This window comes from Rhinichthys klamathensis, unplaced genomic scaffold (genome assembly GCF_029890125.1).
Source record: "Rhinichthys klamathensis goyatoka isolate OS25496 unplaced genomic scaffold, OSU_Roscu_1.1 h1tg000603l_1, whole genome shotgun sequence".
NCBI classification, from domain to species: domain Eukaryota; kingdom Metazoa; phylum Chordata; class Actinopteri; order Cypriniformes; family Leuciscidae; genus Rhinichthys; species Rhinichthys klamathensis.
Window position 1 is genome coordinate 1,157,501 of NW_026607058.1, and position 18,086 is coordinate 1,175,586.

An 18,086-nucleotide genomic window follows, 5' to 3' on the forward strand; every position below is an offset into this window, starting at 1 on the left:
CAACGTCCTGGAAAACACCTAGAACATACTATAGCAACATCCTGGTGAAAAGCAACCCCAAAGCAACGTCCTGACAAACACCCAGAACACCCTAGCAACCCCATAGAAACGCCCTGACAAACACCCAGAACACCCTAGCAACCCCATAGAAACGCCCTGGCAAACACCCAGAACACCCTAGCAACCCCATAGAAACGCCCTGGCAAACACCCATATTATTCTATAGCAGGGGTTCAGCTCCAGGGTTTAGCTTCTACCTTGATCAAACTCACCTGCCTGTAACTCTCTAGTTACCCTGAAGACCTTGATTATCTTGATTGATTAAGTTTGACCTCAAGGGCCAGAATCGAGAACTCCTGCTCTGCATCACGGTGGCAGCAAAAAGTCTATTTAATGACTATAATTTCTGAGCTCTGTTCTATTTATAGACCGCCTTTCGGTCGCATCCAACACCGAAATCTTGATTTGTCAGCACTCAGAGATTGAATTCGCTCACTTTGCGCTGAGGCGTTGAATGGATTTTCAGAGGCTGTATGCAGATCTCAGAGCTTCACTTGCAGAGGTCTGAAGCTTCACCTGCTGACACGAGTCTTACTGTCACATTAATGTGATGCATGTGAATCTCAGAGAGTTCCTGTAGTCCGTGAGCAGATCGAGTGAGACGTCTGCCTTACCTTTGCTCTCTGGTTTGAATGAGAAAGTGACCAGTGACTTAATGAGACGCAGTGTGTTCTTTCAGATGTTCTCACTCCATCAGGTCCAGTGGCTGCCGCACTGTATGCCGTACTTGCCAGTGACCTTTGAAGGCCAGAATGAGATACATGACTTCTATACACTGCTTGAACGGGCTGTCAGTGTAGCCAGAGACAATTTATATAGAGAAATGCAACTTCCTCAATCCTCAATACAACTATATAGGGAAAACCCGTAATGCCAAAGATGGCGGTTGTATGCACATGCCCCGCCCCTCCCGCTGGAAAGCCAATCGTCTGCTTTTAACAGTCAAGCCGGGAAACATGTAAGCCTATCGTCTGGTTCCACTGACGCACAGTTGAGGTTTGCGACAGCGGAGACGAGAACCCTTGCGCATGCGTAGTAAGCGTATAACCTGTGGGGAAAAAGGCGTTTTAAACCTTATTTTGGGGCAAAGTCATCAAACTTTTTCAGCGATTATTATCATATTTTACTGCTGTTTCTATACAAGCAGTTTTTATGTCCTGGTGACCAGTGAAAGTGCAGTTCTGACTCTCTGCCCATTCATTTAGATAGGAGCCTGGTCTTGTTAGTCCGAAATAGCTGCCCGGAGCCGTTGCCAAGATGGCGGCCGAGTGGCATGACTTGCCTAAAAGGATTTTGGTATAGCCTGACGTCGTCATACTCAGATTCTCGTCAGATGTGAGTCTGATACTGCTCCATTGGGCTGTGATTATGGGCCGTGTTTCAACCATAGACTGTAAAAAAAGATGGACGACGCCCCTTCGCTCTCTTCCATTGGCGAGAAGTGAAGCCGCCAGTGTCCCAAATCAAGGCCCCGCCCTCACTCTCGCTGAATTAATCGCAATCACACTGCAGAACAACCCATTATGTCGGTGTGAAATAATGAATTATAGAAATTTAGATATTTAATTTAAAGCTCCAATCTCCTCAGTCCTCTGAAGAGTCAGTTGGTGCTTCAGTGACTACTTCGCTCAGAGAACCTGTCAATCATGACGTCACACCACCCGCATCAAATAACTAACTAAAAACAAACTTATTTTAAAAACAAACAGTTGAAATGACATCAGCGTGATAAAAACTACAGTAAATGACAGAAACTATCTTTATAAAAAAGATGTAATTTAATTGTTTAGTTGGTCTCACGTCCCGTTGAATAGCATGGGGAGGCGGGGTTTATGACCTATACTAGGACCGGCCACCGGGGGTGATCGAGACGCTTTGGCTTCACTTTTCAGGGCTTGTGCGGCACGCTTGGTTTCAACCCAACCAGGAAAGAAAATGCCTCTGCACTCAATTGGATAGACCTACAACCAATCAGAGCAACGGAGTAAGTAACGCATGTTCTTCATTCATCTTTCCGATCGACAAATGCCTTGATCGCGGTTCTCTGTTCCTCCTTTAAAATGAATGCGCTGTCTACATCTTCTATAACAGACGCGGCGGCTGAATCTACACATCTCAGTTCTCCAGCGGCGGCCATCTTTGTTGTAAACGAACTCAACCCAAGCGCTCTTTGGTGACGTGATGATTACGTTACTGTTGATCATCTGTCCATCATCGTATAAAGCCCCCCTCACAATTTGATTGGTCCGAACAGCTTTGGTTCAGGCATACTTGCTTCACAACGGATCGAGTCCAGACCGAACCTCCCAACCTCACATGTGGGCGGGGCTAAGCTCGGCTGGCATCCAGGCTAGGCTGTCTTCTTTTTAGGGCAATAGTGTTTAGGATGGTAACTAGCACTAGTAAAAGACTCCTTCACCTTCAAGTCTCAATGATATTTTAGGGCCTGATGCACCAGACTTGGTTTTGGTTTAAAAGGGCAATAAGTTACATCTTACACACTACTAAATATGTTTGTGTTGCACCATTAAACTTAGTTGAAATGTAACTATGTATAAACTAAATATTAACAGAAGCCTCCGACCAGGAGTGACGGCTGGAATAAAATAGCAGATTGATTGAATTGCATCAATAAGCTCATGTTTAACCTGATAGACTTCAAACATTTAGACATATTTGATAATGTTGATATTTATGCTTGTTTGCATTTTAAAGGTGGTCGTCTTATGCTTTCCCATGTTCCTCTTTTGCTGTTTGAGCATGAAAACGCTCCAGTTCTTCTCTATATCAGTGTCAGTGTTTCTGAACTCCTGAAGCGCCTCCATTGTAGTCTTGAGTTTCTTCCGGGAACGAACACGTCACAATATTCCTCATTATAATAATTCATACGCAGAATAAAGGGGCGGGGCCTGGTTGAGTTAGTTAGTAGTGTGTTAAACTGGTGGTTATGGTAAGGGGCGGGACATTTCCCAAACACACTCGAAGCTCTCGACCAATCACAACACACTGCTCCAGCCGGCGCAGTGTGCTTTTCAGAAGGAGGGGTTTCATAGAGACAGGAACTAAACAGAGCGTTACTGACAGACTGGGAAGAGAGGAGCCGCAACAATGGAGAATATGAGGAGAATAATCAACATTCAAGCAGGAAAACCTGCTCTAGTAGAGCCTAAAACAACATCAAGACTTTGTAAAAGAGAATAATAGCTGAGTACAGATAAGATACATAAAATATAAACATATAATATATAATATATAGGCCGCTCTCGTACTTCAGACCCCAGGAGTTTTGCCGATAACCAATTGTTCCAGCAATCGGTTATAAGCTATGTTTCCATCCACACGTTTTTATCCGCATTAAGTGATATCGAATGAAAAATGCCTTATCGAAACAGTAAAATTCGATTGAATTTCATGAATATCGACTCAAATGAAATACGATCGGTCTCATCAGATTTTATCTTGATCGATATACGGCTTATGCGATAAACGCGGATGGAAACGTTATTATGGTGCGATCCATTTTGCCTAGTAAAACTTTGTTCGCAAATGTTGGCTTGAATGTTGTGCAATTCGGTGAGAAAATGAATGGAAACACCTTAACATGTCTCAAATCAATTCGTTATACCAATTTGATCGCAAAACAGCATGTGACGTCATTACGCACAGGTTTTTATCCGCTTTAAAGCCGTTTGATGGAAACACACTTTCACCAGCTTTATTCGCATGAGGTTTTTTACTGAACTTCAGATAATTCGATTGACAAGTGGATGGAAACATGGCTATTGGTGCCGATTAATTGGCAAAACCGATCAATCAGTCGATCTCTAGTCAGAGAACACTCTTCCACTAGTTTATAAAGTTATAAATATGGATATTTTTCTTACACAAACGCATCGCTTCAGAAGGCCTTTATTAACCTTCTGGAGTCGTATGGATTACTTTTATGATGGATGGATGTGCTTTTTTGGGCTTCAAAATCTCAGGCTCCCTTCATTCCCATTATAAAGCTTGGAAGAACCAGGATATTTTTAAATATAACTCCGATTGTGTTTGGCTTAAAGAAGAAAGTCACATAAACATAGGATGGCTTGAGTGTGAGTAAATTATGGGAGGATTTTCATTTTTGGGTGAACTATCCCTCTAAGCTTGAAACAAGAACAAATATCTGCCAATGGGGTCAGAAAAATAAACTTAATTCTAAAAGGAAAACGTTAAAAAAAAATTGTTACCCCACTGGCAGAAATTTGTTCTTGTTTTAAGCATAAACTCAATACATCCTATGTTATTTCACTTCTCAAGTAAAAGTATCTTGATTTAAGAACGTTTAGATACTTGTGCTGGAAAACAAGACAGAAATACTGAGTAAGAAATATTGTTTTCTTTTCTGTACTGTATAGGCGTTTGTTCAAATCACTAAACCTAATTATGAGCAAAAATAATAGTGATGCTGGAGTGCATGCAGTCGGTTCCAGCTCTCTATCTGAGAAAGGCATTTCCAGCCCGATTCTGTCATCCGTCTCACTTTCGAGGCTTATGAATAAGCTCCTTAACAGAAGTGATGTTCGCGACGATACAAAAGGTGACTTACCGTGTTGCTCGAGTTCCCATTTAAATGCAAACCACTGTCGAAAAGCGGCGAGGACGCTCTGCTACTCTGACCGCTGGACGGTCCGGGTGAACCTGAGGACACAGGGCAGATTAGTATATATACTCTATATAAAGCAGAGCTCATACTGTGTGCAAATCGACTCTGGTGGCGCCGCACTTCTAAATCCCAGAGATATGACGTGTATTAGCTTGGCAAGCCGCTTTCTAGGTTGTCACGATGCCATGGACACTAAAGTCACAGGAGATTATGGCTAAGGTGAGTGTGAAATACACAAGACGCAGGAGTCCTGACACGGGCATCACTGGAAAATGCAGAGCGCAAAAAGTGCATTTGATGCGGAGACGCTGCTCTGAAAGACACAGATACAGCATACAGCTTCAGCTCAGTCCCGAGAGATTCACCTTCCTTCACGTATGACTCTCAAACTCCTACTCACTAGTTGCAATGTGATATGTGCTTTAAAGTCATTTTAGTCTGCAGAAATTGGATGCCTTGGACAAATTCATATTTTTTTGTCACTTCACGACAAGCGCAGGATGCTTTCCAGAACAGAACGGAGAGCAAGGTTGTGCATCAGGCGTGTAACTGACAGTGTTGCTATTCTCAACGAAAACCATTAAACATATTTTAAAAAGTTAAAAAAAATCTTTAGAAGAAGTCTTTAAAAATCTTTAACTATTAAAATATTAAGAAAATGATAGTTGAAATAAAGCTGAAAGCTGATATATATATTTTTTTTTTTTTTAAACTTTAAATAATAGTAATATATATTTTGACAATCTTTTTGACAATAAAAAAAAATTAAGATTTTGAAAAATATTATATATATATATATTGTTTAGATTTTTCTTACATGTATAGATGGAAAAACCTAAAAAAAAAAAAAAATCATTTTAACATCAATGATTTTAACAATTTTAAAAAATCTTTAACGCTTAAAATCTTTAAAGAAATATTTTTTAAAAGGTGAAATAAAAAAAAAATATATAGAATATAAAATCTTTTTAACATTAAGAAATTAAATCTTTTTAACAATTAAAATTTTTTTTAAAAAATATTTTTTTCTATTTAAAAAAAATATCTTGATAAATTGAAATAAAGCTTTTTTTAATTAAAATAAAGCTGAACTGAAATAAAACGACATAGATATATAGAAATATTAGATGAATACTCAAAAAAAGGCAATACTTCTTCATGTATACTTAGTCAAAGTACTAAAATTACTAAAACTGAACGTGAAATTAAACATAAATGAAAGCTATATAGAAAAATTTTAAAAAGACCAAAAACTAACAATAATGACAAAAGCACAATATTACTAAACCTTTAAAAATAAAAATGACATTTAAAACTAAAATCTAATTCAAAATATTAATAAAAAGTATAATGGTATATAAATAATACTAAAATCACACTGGTAACTGCTGTATTTGCCTATATTATCAGTGTCAGGGGATGATGGGAATTGTTGTTTGGTCACACAAGCCTGTTACAGACCAGTTACATTAGTGGCATTAGTGCAAGATTCGTGGCGATTCTTCATCAACAACACACAAAATGCATAGAAACTAAATTGCATAAGCAACATTAACAATTAATCCTTAATTATGACAAATACAAAGGCAGCATCACATGTGTTCTTTGCAGAGAAGACAATCCCAGAGTGCATTACAACAAGCTCAGTGGAAAAGATGGAGGATGAAAGATAAAGATTATATGGTAACACTTTACTTGAAGGAGTCTGACATGACACCTTCATAATCATGACATGAGGGTTTATACATGTTTATGACAACTGTCATTAAGTGTCATTTGCTCAATTATGACATTTTTAATGCAAATATGACTTTGTTTGAGATGTCTTTGTTATGACCGATAAGACAACACAAACTGTCATAAATATGTCATAAACATGACATAGCAGATTAATTATCAAATTTAAGAAAGCACTTAGCTTAATGGGTTAACATTACATTAAACTGTCATGTGGTTGGTGTTGACATTGGCTGTCATAAGGCCATTATAACCTTTTTAATGACAAATTCAATGTGTACCACTGTAGTTGAGGTCAAGAAAAATATTCATGACAGTTATAATGCCTCATGACAGCCAATGTCAACACCAACCACATGACAGTTTAATGTAATGTTAACCCATAAAGCTAAGTGCTTTCTTAAGTTTGATAATCTGCTATGACATATTTATGACAGGTTGTGTTGTCTTATTGGTCATAACAAAGACATCTCAAACAATGTCATATTTGCATTAAAAATGTCAAAATTGAGCGTATGACACTTAATGACAGTTGTCATAAACATGCATAAACCCTCCTTGATATTCATGACATGTATGAAAGTGTCATGTCAGTCTTATGCACACCCCTTCAAGTAAAGTGTTACCGATTAGACTTTTATTTAAATCAATATTGACTACATAACTATAAAAAAGGGCTATCTGATTAAATAGACTATTTGTATCCATTATTTGTGTATTTTTACAGTTAGCTATCAGAATCAATTGTGAGTCTTGCATGCAAAATGCAGCATTTCCGATTATATAGAGCATGAAAATCCCTCACTAATGAGGTTGCGTGTCCGTCAGGAAGAAGAGCGCGGTACGGCGGCTCACTGGCTTCAGTAACAGAGCTCAGATGTGAAGTGGTTCTGGCCAAACCTACCTAATGGGAGTTTTAAGAAGGCCGGCGCTTCCCTGAGGTAACGTACAGTGATGGTGACTTCATCCCCTGCCGTTCGCAAAAGATGAACCTGCAACGAGACAGAGAGAGAAATATCCTTCTGACATGGCGAGGAGAAGATGTGCTCGAGGACTGCATTTCAATGACCGCTTCACACCTAATTGAGTTGAGGAGCCTCAACATTTGAATTAAATCAACTGTGTGCAATCAGCATGTAATCTCTTTTAGAGATTTCTCATGAGTTATTATTTCAGTATAGACTCTCGGGTCGGGTTCAGGTGGACGAACAGATCCTTAGACGAACAGTTCACCGGCAGGGTCTCGTATATCTTCACATTTCATCATACAAATCCCAAACTGTTTTGGCATCAGAACCTCTTTGACCTAAAATACACTGTATTTCATTGCAATTGTGAAAGATTTTTCAGTGTATTTTTTTAAGTCCACCTGAGATTTAACGTATTATATATATATATATATATATATATAATATTTCAATAATTTAACAAAAATATTTGCATGTTGTAACGATTGTCAGTTATAAATTACAAAGAAAATTTTAAGTAGTAAGACTAGTATTTTCTTGTAAAATATACTCATTTAATGTTAAAACATTTTTAGTGTATTTTCAGATTTTAAGTTAATATTTCAACTATTTAACGACACATTTGAACGTTGAAATAATTTTCATTTATAAATTGCTAGCAAATTTCAAAATTACAAAGAAATTTTGAAGTAGAAAGACAGAAAGTATTTTCTTGTAAAATGTACTCCAATAATCTTCAAAGAAATAATTTTAACAGTATGTTCTTGAAGTTCCCCGAGAAATTAAGTTAATAATTCAATAATTTAACAACACATTTTCATTTACTATATAAACTGCTAGTAAATTTCACAAATAATTTTGAAGTAGAAAAACTGAAATAGAATTTTCTTGTAAAGCGTACTCATTTAATCTTAAAAACAATTATTTTTAGTGTATTTTCTAAAAAGTCCCCCTGAAATGTGAGTTAAAATTTCAATAATTTAACAACATATTTGCATGTTCACGCTTCTTCTCTGATGTCGGTAATGGTCACATGACATGCATGTGAACAAATTAGCAAGTGTTTTATTTGATTGTTTTTATTTTAAAATGATGTATTTTAATTTTATATTTGTATGATTTAATTAATAATTAGAATTGGGAAACCCTGATCTAACACATAACAGGATTTAGTGGCTTCTAAATAACATCTTATCACTTTTATACAACACATTTTACAACCCGACGAGAAAAAAAACGTGTGAAATTGAAATCTCCGTTAGAAATTGATGTGAAGCTGCAAAGCATGTTTCATAGCAGAAGTCTGAATGCAAGGACTTTTGAAGGAATTCGGATTTCATGTCGACTTATAGAAGTCATTTGATCATAACCACAGCTAGAAAAGTTACTTCATTTAACATATCTGAGCTTTCCTCTGATGAAGACATGACACACTTGTGCAACATTTCCACAGAGAGGAAAACGAGAACTTGCCAAGAAACCCTGTGTGTGTGTGTGTGTGTGTGTGTGTGTGTGTGTGTGTGTGTGTGTGTGTGTGTGTGTGTGTGTGTGTGTGTGTGTGTGTGTGTGTGTGTGTGTGTGTGTGTGTGTGTGTGTGTGTGTGTGTGTGTGTGTGTGTGTGTGTGTGTGTGATCTGAAACTCACGATGCCTTCGCTCTAAAGCCCTGTTTGCACTGACAGACATTAACCGTTGGAGGTCGAAACCAGAACATTCATTTAAACAAGCAATTTTGTTTTAAAACTAGATTATAAAATGTAGAATTACGAGTGTGTCGAATCCGTCAATGATAATTACCATGCACCAAAATAAATGTAGTTAAATGAAAAAGTGTTAACAAATCAAATAAGAACTAAGTTGTAAGTAAACATTCAAATTGCACATAAGGCAGTTTTTATATCAACCTTTACAATTATGTTTCAATTCGTTGTGGAAGACAAAATATAAAGTGCATATTTTTATGAAAATGCTCCTCTCTATTTTTTGTAGCTATACTGTAACAATCGATTTAATGGACAATGAACAGCTTTCCTGAGGTAAATGTAACATTAAGTGTAGGAATAATCCAAGATATTTGAAATGAACATTTGCTTTGCAAGACAGGCACAGAGCTGATAGTGATCAAGGCCTGTAGGCTGAGATGTGTGTACTTCGGGGGTCTATGAAGAGTCACACCTTTAGTACCATGGGGGATTATCAGTTGTATTTATCTGATTGGTCAGTTTGAATGTCTCACATTTGGGTTTTAGTCACATGGTCAGGGAAAGGATAAAAGGAGATTGTAACAGTTGCTCTCGCTCTGATGCTCTGGCTCTCTTCTTATTCTCTGAGGCCCCGTCCACACTACTGCGTTTTCGTTTAAAAACGGAGACCTTTTGCTACGTTTGCACCTCCCGTCCACACTAAAACGGCAAAAACGGAGAGCCAAAACGGAGAAGTTTAGAAACGCTGCCGATCCGTTTTACGTTTTGAATCTCCGGAGGGCGTTTTAGTGTAGACAGGTCAAGACGGAGGACTTTAGAAACGATTACGTGGTAGAGGCTCACGCTCGGCTCTATGATTGGGTGTCATCAGTCATGGCACATCTTTGCTAGCAGCTGTTGTACAAGTAAATTCTGCATTTTACAGCGCTATAACTGCCTACATGCGCCGGAGTCAAGCTATTATTCCAGCGATCTGTGACAATTCCCGTGTGCAGCGGCGGCGTTGACCGTACATGGAGCGTCGGTTTGGGGTTAACCCAGAGCATGGTGGGATCATTTTATCAAGGAAGTTGTGTTTACACCGGCGCGCACATGCCCAGTGTTGGTGAATTAAAACGACTGAAAACGCGGATCACGTTACCATGTGGACGGAGATCAATTCAAATACGCAGCTAAAGCGCTGGTGTGGACGGAGATCGTATTCGTTTTAATTATCCGTTTCTAAACTAAAACGCAGTAGTGTGGATGGGGCCTGAGTCCCTTTTTTGCGGCTCTCTTCATATTCTTGGTGCTCTCTCCCTTTACCTCCTCTTTTCTTCTCTCTCTCTCTCTCTCTCTCTCTCTCTCTCTCTCTCTCTCTCTCTCTCTCTCTCTCTCTATATATATATATATATATATATATCTTTCAGGTACCATTTTACATATATGCTGGGTACAATTAATGATACAAGTTATTATCATTTCATACATCTATTTTGTAACTACTAAGTTTAACCATAACCATATTTTGTCATTAAACCTTTTCAATTACAAATAATGTGCTAACTAGTTTTGATTTGGAATTGACTTTGAAGTGCTACCTATTGCCAGTGTTGTGCCTGAACGCGTTCAATAAACGATAGTTCATGAACTCGTTCATATTTTGGGCGAACGTGAACTGAACGTAGGCTACTGTATTACTGCCTGATGAACGTTGACGTTACTGTGAACGCGTTCATTCTGGTGTCTGTGACGCTCTCTCAGTTTAACTTTGTTCAATAGGGTGCCAGATTTCTATAGAGCCTTGCAGGCGAAAACCCGGCTAAAACACGCATAAACAGGCCTTAATATGTAGCGAAAAAAACACCCAATCTGGCAACACCAGCCATCAGTGTCGCACCGCCGCATGAACAAAAAGCAGCATGTAGTCGACAAAGCATCGAGGAGGCGTCGTATGATCATTTAAACGAGTTTTATGACAAGGTCGGTGAGGATAGGGAAAAATCTTACATTTATGTGCAAAATTTGCCCGTCGATAAAATGCTGTCTGTGGTTGTATATGGGCTGTGGCAATAATAATTTTTTTTTTTTTTTTTTACTCGCAGCAAAATATGGAAAAAAGAACTATGAACTAGTTCATTTTTTGAAGTATGAACTATGAACTGACCTAGTTCATTTTAAAATTTGTGAACTGAACTTTGAACTAGTTCATGTAGAAAATGAACTTTCCCAACACTGTCTATTGCAATACAATATTGTCACTCCCACATATTAAGCTATTGCAACTGCGCTTATTTCCGTTGTTGGTGTAAGTAGCAGTGGGTGGAATAGACAAGAAATGTACAGTTTTCTAGCATCTTGCTGACAACGTTTCTTTAGTCATTCGGCAGTCTTGCAGCTTGAACCGCTGCAGGAAATCCACCTTTACATTAAGTTACATACTGTTTACAAGCTGTTTTATTACCGTCTTTCCAGTTTTGAAACACTGCAACTAAGCAATTGCATGATACATTTCAGTAACTCGTACTTTTTCATACTTTTCCCACTGGTCTTCCAGATTATACAGTGGCCAGTTTCATAAACTGCAGCTAATCTCATGTTTGACGATCATCTCTTGAGATTGGTCTCGCACACACACACATGCTCTACCACCTACAGTGTGTATGGTCTCGCACACACACACATGCTCTACCACCTACAGTGTGTATGATACCCCAGAGGAAAACTCGTATTGTTCTTTCATCGCCCAGGAGATTTTTTATTATTCTTCAATGAAGCATCAACTTTGTCTCAGGCGTTTCTCCTAAAATAACTTTGAAGGGAAAAAAGACCGAAATGAAACCAAGGCGACACTGTACAAAAAGGTTTCATTAGATAACTACATTAGTTAACACTGTATATTAGGCATTGTATATTTTTGTTGCATAATGCATCTAAATGCATAACTGTCAGTGAAAACATAAACATGAACTTTCAACGAACAATACTTCAGTATTTATTAATCTATAGTTAACACTTTACAAAAAGTTCATTAGTTAACTACATTAATCAACATTGTATATTACAAAATAATGAATGTATTACAAAATATTACCAATAACATTGTATATTGCAAATATTGTTAGCTCTTTGACGGATTGCTTATGTTCATCTTTTGAATAAAAGAGTTTGCTAAATGCATAAATGTCATTGTGAATGTAAAAACTGAACTAATACTTCCGCAGTTATTCAAATCTTAGTTCATTTCAACATGTACTAAGAAATTCTTCAAATCAAATGTTGTTCTGTTAACATTAGTTAATGCACTGTGAACTAACATGAACAAACAATGAACAGTTGTATTTTTATAACATTAACAAAGATGAATAAATACCGTAAGAATATATTGCTCATCGTTAGTTCATGTTAGCGAACGAGACCTTGCAAAAGGAGTGTAGAGATCAAATGAATGTGGAGAGCAGGTTTAGATCATCTGTATCTCGGAGGAATTTGATGAGAAATGTTTGAGCTCATATTGAGACGTTGAGATTGGAAGTTTTATCTCAGGAGGAACATCTAAGCAAGAGCATTTGATCTCTAGGAGAAACAACTGAGACGATGAGCTACATGTGTGATGTTTCTGTCCTACAGGATGATTTCTGCCAGCTTCTCTCGGACAGAAGCTCATCTCTTAGTCTGTGGCTGTTCAGTCAAATCACTAAATCCTTCAATCATCCTTCAACTTCCTCATGGAAACCTGCCGATGTGAGTGAGTGTTTCTGCTCATCCTCTCGTGTGGTCGGCGTGTGATGAATCTACTCACTATCAATTAGTTATAGCTGAGACCATACAGACAGAATCCAAGCGTCCGCTTTACTGATATAAACACTTTCAGCATCTGATGCACTTTTGATTAATTCTGCATCAATGGCATTTCAAGACCACAGATGAAAGAGCCAATCGAATACTCACGACTTCCTCGTGCGTACACTTCTCCACGTTAATGCCATTGACCTGCATAGAAAAGAGAAGATTTCAGCAGAAATCATGTTAAAAATAAAGCTAAAAAGTAAAAACATATTTGGGTCTCATAAAAAAAACCCATTTAATCCCAAATTCACTTTACTTTAATGCAACCTGAAATTTTATTTTGCTAAATATTTTATGTAATTTTTCATACAATACACTACTGTTCAAATGTTTGGAGTCTACATGCCTAAAATGCATTGAGTTGCTGCCATTGGCCGGTTAGATATTAAGCAGCAGTTGAACAGGTGTACCCAGGGCCTAAAATGAACACTCGCCAAGCGCCAAATGCAAGTAAAACTCGGCGTTGGTAAATGTATGCCAGTTGGCCGGTTACATTTTTATGAATTTTAACAATGCATGAACGTAAACAAACGTGAGAGGATTGACGAGCTAGCGCTTCATCATCACGAAAGTTTAAGCCTTGACAAGAAGTCGGGAAAAGGAACTAATTTTGTTACTCACGTGTGGTGTGGAAAGTTTAGTGTGTGCAAACATCCGAAGCACGCGCACAGAAAGCCGCGTCTCAGACAGCGTGTGAATACTAAACTGAGCTCTCTTTCACGTCTTCTTGCCCTTGAGTGGACAAGTTCACACAAAATTACGTCAAAAATAGCGAGTATCCTAGTAAACATAGTTGGTTATGTCTTAAGTGAACATAAACAGTTGAGAAAGTAAGTATCAGTATATTGGATCAGTGCATTCGCTCTTAAAGTGACAGCGGCCTAATATTCCTGTTTGTGTTTTTAATGTTAATCAAACAACAAAAGGACAAAGAAAAAATCACTCACAGCTCTTGACTGAATAACTTTTGTAACTTTAATAAGGATGTTTAATTTATACAGGGAAGGCTATCTAGTGTTATTTCACATTTGATTACTTTATTAAATTTCTGTACCTGAAAACTACTGTTAGACCTGAAAAGCATTTCATTTGTACCTTTGTTATGTTGTATTTCTTTGTTGTTTTGCTTGTAATTTAAATATTTGTTCTTAATTTATTACTGTTTACTTGTCTAATGTTTTAAATGTATATTAGTTAGGCTAGTAGTTTTAGTTGTGGTATGGAAACTGGAAAAGATAATTGTGAATTTTTACTGGTATCTAAAATTTTGAAGTAAAATAAAAGTTTCATGCCCGGTAAAAAAAAATATTTATAGCCGGTAAATTTTCTAAAGTCACCGGATATTGGCAGGTACGTTATTTTAGACCCTGGGTGTGCCTAAAAAAGTGGCCGGTGAGTGTATGTAAAGAGCCTCAGAGATTCTTGTAACATTAAAAATGAAATAAAACCATTTGTTATAGTTGCACCACAGGCACTAATATTCTATTTCTTGCTCTCTCTCTCTCTCTCTCTCTGTGTCTCTGTTCCTCTGATTCATACAGAGAGATAAAAAGGTTAAACCTCCAGTCAAGCTGGAGAAAATGAATCAGAGGGAAGCATCATTAAAATGCAGAGGGAACGCTGCTCTAACACGCACCCTTGACCCCGAGAGCAGCGTAAAGAACGAGAGCGTGCAAAAGCCCAAAACACCAACCTGCAACACGGCGTCTCCGATAAACAGCATCCCAGTCTGATCGGCTGAGGCCCCGGGCCGTCCAGTCAGAGGTTAATGGAAAGATTGGGATATAATTACTCATTTAATAGTGCTTATGCGATGACATGGCAATCAGGATTGAGTTTGATGAGCCTTTCAATCTAGCATTGGCATTAGCAAAGACGTGAAAAACGCTTTGGGACGAATTTCACACAAATCTGGGTTTTATTTCAATGCGTTCTAACAAATAAGATGAAACTGCATAAGCTTTCTGATATCAAGCAGCTCTAAGGGTGGATATATTTCTACACTAAGCATCTCAGCGGGAAGCTAATAAAAACCAATAAAACTGCAAACGCACATGCATAAAGACTTGTACAGTAATTAGCCGTGATTAAAATTACATTTGAACTGTACGGCACGAAACAAAGCTATATTGTTCTCAAAAGCCGTAGGATCAGATTCTAATCACACGTTCGCAGCTGCTGTCAGATACTTGCGATGAAAAAACTATAATGTGAGCAAGTGCTAATTATGTCAAACGGACTACATTTAGGCTGTGCAGTGCATTTATTTTAAATGAAAAACAACAAGAGAAGAGTGTACACTACAAGATTTTACACACTTAGACTAATTTGGCGTTCACAGCAAATAATGCAAAAATTTTAAAAAAAATCTTATCTTGTTGGTCTTGTTTTCCAGTACACTCTTAAATCAAGATTTTTTTTTTTTTTTTTTTTTTTTTTTTACAGGCAAGTCATTAAGAACAAGTTCTTATTTACAATGGCGGCCTGACAAGTGGAATAAGCACTTAGGGAAAGGAAATGGGGCTAAAATAAATACAGATACACTTACTTAAAGGAGAACTCCAGCGCAAAATGAACCTTTGGTCTAATAAAACATTGGTACCTAGTCAACCGTTCTCTGAGATTTGTTTTCATGATAATCGAATGTAAAGAGTTTTATCTCTAAAAACTGTTTAGCGTATAACGCTAGTAATGGGGGCATTTAATAAGTAAAAAGAAATCGCTAGTTTATACCACTAACAAGGCTCAAAATAGCCCCACACGAACACAGTAACATAATGAGGGTCCCTACATGCAAACCGAAGCATTGAGAACTTTGTAAGTGTACAGACCGTTTAATAAGAAGATAAAGATAAAGACAGTCCACTTTGTGTATACAGACAGGAGCCATCTTTGGAAAACAGTCTCGACTAGTCAAACCACGAACGACGTGCTAAGACAGCTGAACTGTATGAAGTTCAGTGAACTTCTGAACTGTATGAATGGCGTTCGTGGTTTGATTAAAAAAGATTTCCAAAGATGTTTTCCAAAGATGGCTCCTGTCTGTATACACGAAGTGGACTGTCTTTATCTTTATCTTCTTATTAAACGGTCTGTTCACTTACAAAGTTCTCAATGCTTCGTTTTGCATGTAGGGACCCTCATTATGTTACTGTGTTCGTGTGGGGCTATTTTGAGTCTTGTTAGTGGTATTAACTAGCGATTTATTTTTACTTAATAGATGCCCCCATTACTAGCGTTATACGCTAAACAGTTTTTAGAGATGAAACTCTTTACATTCGATTATCATGAAAACAAATCTCAGAGAACGGTTGACTACAATGTTTTATTAGACCAAAGGTTCATTTTGCGCCGGAGTTCTCCTTTAAGAAGCAAAAAGAGCTATAAAATGAGCTAAAGATAGGGGGCGTTAGATATAAACAGCGTTGGTCTGGTTTCACACTCAACTTGATTCTATCGAACCCTGGTGCGTGTGCGTGCATATTACGTCAACGCATGATAGAAAACAGAACGCGGGTCAATATTGTGTTTTTTATTAATTCGGTGCTATTATGCGCAGCTGAGTGAACAACACAGGTTTACTGTGTGTGTCGCATAAGGTGGCCTTCTGCTACTTGCAAACTGACTCTTTTCGGGAGACAGTGGATATCCAAATATGTTGCCCTGATTCCACGCGCTGTGTGAGAATACACTGGCTCACTCTCGCTCGTATCCAAGGTAAATCACCAACACTATCATCCCTTACATGTGTTTTATTGAACTAAATACATCATAATCAGCTAAAACGCATGCGCAGGTTACTTTACTTCCTGAACAAGTGCTCACCCGAGTCCGTGTTGCTTTCACATTCACGCAAACCGCGGCACGGTTCGGGAGCAGCCGAACTCAGACCCCCTCCTCCAGGTAGTCTCGGGTTCGGTACCCCAGTGCGCACCCGGGTCCGCGTGACAGCCTTCACATTAGCGATTTTTCATGTGAACCGTGCCCCGTTCCGAACTAAACAGCCAGTGTGAAAGCCCTGTCTTGTTTTTTGAAAAATGTATCAAAATGAGGTTTCTGACGGACTCGACACGCTTGAGTCTGTCGATAACAGGACAAGTGGAAGAGTGAAAGAACGTTGGCTTTGATCGTCCAGTTTAAACAGCTGGTTTGTGTCTCTCTACAGACGTCAGAAGGATCCCAGCGTCGGAAACCAGTGGATGTTTTATTCTAATGGAGGATTATTTGTTTAGAGGATTTGACTGAGGCACAGTATGAGAGTTTGCAAAGAAACTTTTGTTGAAAGATGAAGCAACAAACTGTATTGGATCTGACAGAAGCTGCAGCACAAACTATAAGTTTGAGTGTGTGTTGATACGGTTTCCTATGCAATAACGCCAATATAATAGCCAATCATAACAGTGGCCGTTTCCTGAGAAGCCTTAAAAGGAGCCTTACTGACTGGTTCCTTAAAAATGATAATTTTAGACAGAGACTGAAAATAATACCATATTTTTCTGTCCCTATTGGCAGATATTTGTTCTTGTTTTAAGCTTAAACTCATACATTTTTATAAGAAAACAAGATTTAATATATTTGCAGATTGCTTCTTAAGTAAATGTATCTTGATTTAAGAATGCATATTTCTATTGGAAGCCAAGACAAAAATACTGAGTAAGAAAATCATTTTTTTTGCAGTGCAGAAATTATTTTAACTTAGAAACAATTACAAAGAAATGACAAGTAACACATTGAATTATACGGAAGCGTATTGCATTCACTTGAAGAAAAAAAATCTACTCTGTTTTTCTGAATTAAAACAATTACGAGATAATTTTTCATGGAAAAAAAGTTTTTGCTCTGTTTTTCTGAATTAACGAGTTAATTATCTCAAAAAATAAGATATTTTTTCATGGAAAAAAAGTTTTTGCTCTGTTTTTCTGAATTAACGAGTTAATTATCTCAAAAAATAAGATATTTTTTCATGGAAAAAAAGTTTTTGCTCTGTTTTTCTGAATTAACAAGTTAATTATCTCAGAATTATGAGATCAATTTTTCTTGAAAAATATTTTTTTCACTCTGTTTTTATGAATTAATGAGTTACTCATAATTTTGAGATAATTAGGTCATTAATTCAGAAAAACAGAGCAAAAACTTTTTTTTCCATG

At 37.6% G+C, this 18,086-nt stretch overlaps 1 protein-coding gene across 1 annotated transcript in view; it reads right to left on the bottom strand.

Annotated features, from left to right (window-relative positions):
• Positions 1-18,086, bottom strand: part of sntg2 (syntrophin, gamma 2) — a 115,347-nt gene that overhangs the window by 56,555 nt on the left and 40,706 nt on the right. The window contains exons 5-8 of the mRNA XM_056240520.1: positions 14,633-14,676; positions 13,042-13,083; positions 7,347-7,434; positions 4,649-4,740 (exon numbers count right to left, since the gene is read on the bottom strand). Coding sequence (XP_056096495.1) covers positions 4,649-4,740; positions 7,347-7,434; positions 13,042-13,083; positions 14,633-14,676 — 266 coding nt within the window. The remainder of the gene's footprint in view (positions 1-4,648; positions 4,741-7,346; positions 7,435-13,041; positions 13,084-14,632; positions 14,677-18,086) is intronic.